The following is a 7,372-nucleotide window of genomic DNA, read 5'->3' as shown; positions in this document are numbered from 1 at the left end:
ATTCATAGCAAATTTAAAAGTTATGTACGGCTAAATTTGCTAGTGTCAAAAATATTGGTCCTCTTAAATATCTTATTAATATAGCTACCTACTGAAGTATTTCCGAAACAATTCGACTAAGAGTCCTTCAAGAAAAGAGCGTACCAATACTTAAAAGGCCGACAACGCACTCGCGAGCCCTCTGAGTGTCCATGGGCAGCGTATCACTTAACTGTTCTATAAAAAAAAATTATTACATCGATCAATTGATTAATTCGATAATTAGAATATAGTCGTAGTAAGTGCAATTTTATTTAATTTATAAGATTGTTTTTGCTTTCATAGATAACATAAATCTCACCACGTAACATGATATTTTAATGAAACTTCACGGTCGCGCATTATCCTTTATCTAAAATTATTCTATTAGAAAAGAGTAATGGTAAAATGATTACTTTTTCTGTTTGTATATTTCTGTCTGCCATTATTCAAAAATTTCATTTGTAAAAACTATGACTTTACATTATTTTTGATTTTACAAATAGGCTTTACTTGGAACGAGTTTTTTAAGTGAAACTTCTTTAAAGAGGTTAGAGGCGCATGAGGGTAAAATTTTTACGGATGAAACGCAATAATAATAATATTAGCGTCACAAAGATGCGCAGAGTGTTTGTCGAAGAAAAGGGAGAGAGCGATTGAGACTGTGTAGTTTGCCGGTGACGTTCCTGATGCAAAACGTGGATCTGTTGTGACGACAGTTACGTCGTGGCCTCGTCTTGACAGTTTCAGAGTTAGTAGACGAAACACGTATTGATGGAAAAGGAAAAAATGCTAATATCCGCGCGGCTTCTGTTGCCATTGAAAAGAACAACAACCACTTTTGGGAGAAACATTATTAGTAGATAATAATCAATTTTTCTTAAAATTTCTACCAAAAAATAAAACTGTGTCACGATTCACTCAACATTATAAAATATATATCTACTGGTCCCTGGTAACGAACACATATAAATCCGAATATTATATCATTTGAATAAATATATTACGTAAACGTTTGATTATCGTGTTCTCGTACAATATAAGTAGGTTAATTTCTGTAAGGTAAGTTCCAGGTTATTAGGAATGGGTACAAAAACATCTTGACATAGTTACCAAATTAATCTTATATAATTTAGCCTGTTACTTCGTAAGCTTAGTAGCTTTAAAAACAAGACCACGAATGCGTCTGCTTGTATTACACGCTCACGTAACAAAGGAAAAAGAAGGAGGTATCGTTTTGTAAACGGACCTATTAATATAACGAATGATCAGCTTAGCGCCAAGATCTAAAAGAAATTATTTTAATATTCTGATTTTATATGTCGCAATAAGTTATCAATTACCCTCACAGATTGTTGCAATATTATAACCAGGTACTTATAATTTATACAGCGTATTTATATACTGTTTTAAATGTAAAATAGAAAATAAAAAAATACGCTGTTGTTTTACGTGTTTATCTAAGGTATGGATTCAAACACAGACCTCATACCATTGAATTTTTTCAATAAAATTATTAGTTTTATACATAACTTTTATTTTAAAATGTTCTATCGTTTAATTAAATGATACCTATGATTTAGGAAGAAATTACTAGGAAATTGTTAACAATACATAGTAAGTAAAACATATAAAAACTTAAATTCAAATGACAAATAATTTGGTTTTTTTTTTTTTTATAGAATAGGAGGCAAACGGGCAGGAGGCTCACCTGATGTTAAGTGATACCGCCGCCCATGGACACTCACAATGCCAGAAGGCTCGCAAGTGCCCCCGTTAACAATCAAATTGTCACCCTGTTGGGCGTGGCCCCCACGTTGGGAAACACTGATCTACAGTCAATTATACCAACTACAAGTATTGGCATCTCTAAAAAATGAACATCACAATTTCAAGACATTTATTTTAAAGCAGATTAAATTTAAAATATTTTTGTTTTTTTGTAATAACGATTAATAATTATCGTAATACAGATACCGCAATCAAATCTTATGAACAATGTACATATGTTACAAAGATTTATGATAATACTGTGCATAATTATTAATTATTACAGGTTACATATTTAAAGGCATTTCGGTTTTAGTTTAGTTTCCAAGAATTGAAAATTCTGGCTACTGTATTTTTTAATTATATCTAAGTTTTTGGTGGAAAATATTGAAAAACATAATTAAATAAAGAAATATTTAGTCAAATACGGGTATTATATAATAAATAAACGAGCTAGCTTGGATATATTCGTGGAATATATTTAATATGTGTTTCTTTTTTGATATATAGTTGATTCAGGATTATTTTGTTCTTGTAATTATGATATTAAATATATTAAACCTAATTCGTCTTTACTTTACCGAATATTAGTTTTCTTAAAACCCTCAATAAGATAACTAAAATCCAAACAAATAAATATACAACAATAAATAAACAAAAGGAAATAGTTAAAACTAATGGAATTTCGTAATATTCAAAAATTCCATAGACACCAAAGTTGGGTGGTTGAAGATGGTCACCGCCGTGTTTCAAAATGTGCTCTGTCCAGTAAATAGCTTGATCCAACGGTTTCATGGGTTGATCACGCATAATTGAACGAAGGCGAATTATATTTTCCTTGTAACTGAAATATTGAAATAATGCTTTTTAGATAAGAGTGAGGTTTTGATCCAAAGGGCAAGTAGGATTATTTATTTATTTATACTTTATTACCTTAATCAAAACATACACATAACGAAAATAAAAAAAAACAGGTTACAAAAGTTATAAGGCAACGGGCGGCCTTATACAAGCGATTTCTTCCAGGCAACCCTAAAGTGAAACAATGAAAAAGAAACACCTACAGAGGGTAGAGTACAAGTAATACAAAAATTATTTAAAAAAAAAACAAACTCAAAATAACACTTACTATAACTAAAATAAAATAAAGTAAAATCAAAAGATAAAATAACAATAATAATAAATAAAAATATGTAAAAACAAAAATTTAAGATACAATCAAAAGGTTAACAGAGTCACAATAATTAATACATATCAGCAGAGCTAATTACGAGGCAGATAGAAAATGATCAAAAAGGTGCTTCTTAAATAAATTTAAGGACTGAGCTCGTCTAATATCAATAGGTAGGGAATTCCATAGCAGGATACTTTGCACAGTAAAGGAGTAGTGATAGAATTCAGTTTTATGAATAGGGGTTTCAAGAATTTGATTGTCTAAGGAACGCAAGTCAAAACTACCGCCAGAGAGGAACATAACATTTTTCTTTAAGTAACTAGGAGTTTTAGGATTAAAAATAACATTGGATTAGGGCATACTTTAAAAGAAACAAACCTAAGTAAGTGGCCCAATAAAAAACTACTGATAATTTTGTTAAAAAATAGTAAAAATAAGTTACTTGTCGCAAGTATTTTAAGATTCTAAATTCAAATTATAATTGTTGAATAATATGTAAATAAAGATTTTGTTTAATCAATTAAAAGTACAAATAAAGCCAAATATTTACCTTTCTCTGCTTTCCACAATAATATTTATTTCGCGGAAAATTCACGGTTGAGTTATGTGTGATTATTCCAAAAACATGATCTAGGATTATTAGGAAAAAATACGTAAAGATCGCCTATATAAATTGATTTTAGTTATGGAATAAACATCTGTTAATAAACCATTTTGATTTATATTAACAAAGCAATCTTTAATATAAATTATCCACGCATCTATTTTGAGCAAGTCACCATCTGAGTATATAATAACTTACCTTGAATCATTTATAACACTATCTATGGCATTTTTGAATTCTTCATGCGTGAGAGTCTCAAAGTCGATTTGGACTCCTATTCTGTGACGAACATACTTTTCCACATTGTACCATTGGTCAGCTAACAATGGCACACCTAGAAGTGGTACGGCAGCATTTATGGCTTCATCGGTTGATTGCAAACCTCCTTGGGTGATGAATAATTTCACTTTAGGATGTTCTGAAATAGAAAAACAGTAGAATTATAATGAATTCAAATATTAAGTATAATGAATATATGTTTATAAAACTATGAGTTGCTACTAAAGATTTTAAAAGGATATTATTAATACTAGCTGACCTGGCAAACGTTTTTGCCTTGTATATCATTTATAATAAAAAAATAGGGGTTGGTCGTAGAGGGGTCTAAATTAGGGGTTGTATGTATTTTTTAATGCTGTATCATAAAAAAATTAAGAATTAATCTAAAAATTAAAAAAAAAGTTTAGGGGTGGACTACCCTTAACATTTAGGGGGATGAAAAATAGATGTTGTCCGATTCTCATACATACCCAATGTGCACACAAAATTTCATGAGAATCGGTCGAGCCGTTTCGGAGGAGTTTAACTACAAACACCGCGACACGACACGAGAAAATTATTAAATATAGATGAATATATAATAATTTTACAAAAATATTTTTTTTATATGGGTAATAGGAGGCCTACGGAGGCTCACCTAATGTTAAGTGATACTGCCGCCAATGTACACTCACATTAGCCGAAAGCTGGCAAATGGGTTGCCGGCCTTTTAAGAATTGGGACGCTCTTAAATTGATATTTGGTAAACATAACTACGTACTCAGAAGGTCCGACTGGGGAAACCATTTGGATATTACTATATTTTCCGATTTGTTTATTAAAGTCTCATTATCCCATTTCCAGAGAACGTCGTATTGTAATTTCGATAACACATTTACCATAACCTTGATTTTTTCAGGACAAAGCATATTTGCCCGCACGTTAGTTCCAAAACTTATATAAATGACTCCATTCTTCGATGAATCTAAATATGTTTTTAGAGGCTATAAGAAAAATAACTTATTACATTACTACTGTTGGAATATAATTAAAAGAGCCATAAAGTATATGTGTATATATAGGTGTACTTTTATAATATAACTGGACAGACATTTCGCCGCAATCTCACCTAATGTTAAGTGATTATTGAGGCCAGCCTTGCGATTCTGTAACTCACTTTTCGAACTCTCACAGCGGTTTTTACAGCGGCTGTCGCGCTCAAATTAGTCGTAAAGCAGTCATTTTACGATTTGGCATTCTGATAAACAATAAACTACAAGCTCCCTCCCTCCCAAGCTCCCCGATGATTGCTTCACGACTGATTTAAGTGTGACCGCCGCTGCGAAAACCGCTGTGAGAGTTCGTAATGCGAGTTACAGAATCGCAACGCAGACCTACTTTCGGAGTGCCTACATAGCTACCGCCTGAATGAACCCATGTTATAGTAAATCTCTTTATTGACTCTCCTTAAATGTTTTCACAAGAATCGGCGATACAAAATGCGGTACTTGGGAAATTGTCAACAACAAAGGGGTGAAACTGCAGCGTGCTTCTAGATAAACGTAGTTTGAAATGTTAATTATTTACGATTTATAAGAAATATACGCGTCTTATATTCAGATGAACTAGAAACAATGATTTTGGTATATTCAAAACTGAAACTATAAAAACTAAATTTATTTAAAAGCAATCATGAATAGGTTACCACTGTAAGCCTAAGAAACTAGTAAGGCGAGTATTATCTAATATTACCATACATTAGGCAGAGGTTTTTCCGGTACTTCATGTACTCCTCCAATGTACAGAATATTTGGTGGCACCGGTCGATTGTCAGCCCATAGAGGATGTTCATTAATAAATAACATTTTCGTGTTCGTAAACAGCTCTTCAAACTGTGGAATATCTCCAAAATATTTTTTCGCCAAGTTATAGTCCAAATGATCAGTCGCATAAATATGTCTAATTATCTTTTGAAACGACAGAAGTTCCTTAAGTTTTTCAAGTAATGATAAGTTATAAATGCGTTGTTGAAGTGGTGATGGATAAACAAAAGGTTGTATAGGAGCACCAGCTAAAGCATACTGCGGTGCTGAAATTCCTAATGAGCTTATTTGAATGACGGGTGCTTTTATCACGTGACTTATTGCTAACGCCGCTCTTACACAAGATTCTATGAACACTAAATCAAAAGAGTCCGTTTCATCTTTTAGTACCTTTTGCACTTCTGGTACTTGTAACTGACTTTCAAATATAATTGGCATACCTTCAAGGATTTTTGTAAATTGTGTTATAAAATCATTCTTTCTTCCTCTGTTCACTGAGAGCAGTTTGTCTATATGAATATATGATTCATTGTGTACGTCAATTTCGGTGAGATTTGGCGGAGCTTTACCTTTCGGGAAAGCAGGGTCTGGGGTTATTACTACTACGTCATGTCCCCGCTTTGCAAGAGCGTGCATAATTGGACGAAATACAACCTGATGGCTTATTGAAGGTGTTGGAAAAACACCTAAAATCCTTGCAGATTCTGTAAAGTTCCATGCTGATATCACTACAAAAAATAAAATTAGATTCGCCATTGTAATTTCACGCACTACTGATAAAAAATCTGGAAACATCAATTTATAAACTGTAATCAGTTACCGTATCGATATGATAAAGTATTACGAAAAAAAATTCAAAAGATTAGTTTATTTTTTGAATAATTGTTAATTACTATTGTATTATCATAAAAGATTTATTAGAATTAATCTTTTATAGGTGTTACAAATTACTTTAAATTTATGTGAATATTCTTGTATCGTTGAAATGTTGTTAAGAGCCTACAAGTAATGATGATTATGATATCTCATTGAAATGAAGGAAAATAAAGCTTGAATTATATCCTGTTTGGTCGCTTGTTATTTAATATAATTTACTTAGATAGATTACCGAATCTTGAATAGAAAATATATTCTATTCTGAAGACCAATTTGGAGTAAAATAAATTACTATAATTGTCAATGTGGGACGTATTATTTAATATTTTTTGTATAAGTAATGGATTGATTGGATTATAGTGTTTTAAATTGCTTTCCTTTACCTAATGCTCTAATAAGTATCTTTTAGGGTAAAAATCAGTAGAGACTTTATCAAAGTCATTATTCTACTACTTTCCTCGACTTGAAATTATGCATTTTTTACTATTTAAGTGGTTTTGTATTAAAATTATAACTTAAATAATGAAAAAGATTATTAATTGCTCACTAGCTGGTATCCCTGTATTTGTATTCGGGTCCTTGCCCATGTGCGTTGAAACGTACTGGTACTAGGTACATTACAAGCGTAGCCAAGGAGATTATGGTATCAGAAATTTATATTCTAAAGTCAACTTTGAATATTTTGTTTCAATATCTGAGCTTCATAAACGTAATATAATATATCTCTTGCCTATCATGTATGAAATTATTAGGACCACAATATTCTCTACGTTGTAACCAATTTCTGTATTAGAATGTAAAATGGTGTCAGGTGTTCAAAATTACCCGACTAATTGTAACTTAATATAT

At 31.5% G+C, this 7,372-nt stretch overlaps 1 protein-coding gene across 2 annotated transcripts; it reads right to left on the bottom strand.

Moving 5' to 3' along the window:
* Nucleotides 1-2,034: 2,034 nt before the first annotated feature.
* On the bottom strand, nucleotides 2,035-6,407 carry LOC125059276 (UDP-glucosyltransferase 2-like). Of its 2 annotated transcripts, XM_047663642.1 has the most exons (4): nucleotides 5,582-6,407; nucleotides 4,606-4,828; nucleotides 3,765-3,984; nucleotides 2,035-2,632 (listed from the first exon to the last, which is right to left on the bottom strand). In XM_047663642.1, the coding sequence occupies exons 1-4, from the start codon at nucleotides 6,401-6,403 to the stop codon at nucleotides 2,350-2,352; spliced, it is 1,548 nt and encodes a 515-aa protein (XP_047519598.1). In that variant the 5' UTR covers nucleotides 6,404-6,407; the 3' UTR covers nucleotides 2,035-2,349. The 2 variants fall into 2 exon arrangements, with proteins under 2 accessions (XP_047519598.1, XP_047519600.1); XM_047663644.1 differs by lacking the exon at nucleotides 2,035-2,632 and having other exon boundaries at nucleotides 3,761-3,984.
* Between the last annotated feature and the right edge of the window lie 965 nt (nucleotides 6,408-7,372).

The sequence above is a fragment of the Pieris napi genome, chromosome 19 (genome assembly GCF_905475465.1).
Source record: "Pieris napi chromosome 19, ilPieNapi1.2, whole genome shotgun sequence".
Lineage (NCBI taxonomy): Eukaryota > Metazoa > Arthropoda > Insecta > Lepidoptera > Pieridae > Pieris > Pieris napi.
The sequence above is the reverse complement of the archived record's forward strand: the minus strand, read 5'-3'. Positions and strand labels throughout refer to the sequence as shown.

Excerpts from the sequence above, each read along its gene's own strand:
- LOC125059276 (XM_047663642.1), bottom strand. The coding sequence starts at position 6,403 with ATGGCGAATCTAATTTTATTTTTTGTAGTGATATCAGCATGGAACTTT. Across the intron at positions 4,829-5,581 it reads CGGAAAAACCTCTGCCTAAT|CCTCTAAAAACATATTTAGA; the intron begins GTATGGTAATAT and ends TTTTTCTTATAG. Across the intron at positions 3,985-4,605 it reads TCCCCAGTCGGACCTTCTGA|AACATCCTAAAGTGAAATTA; the intron begins GTACGTAGTTAT and ends TTTCTATTTCAG.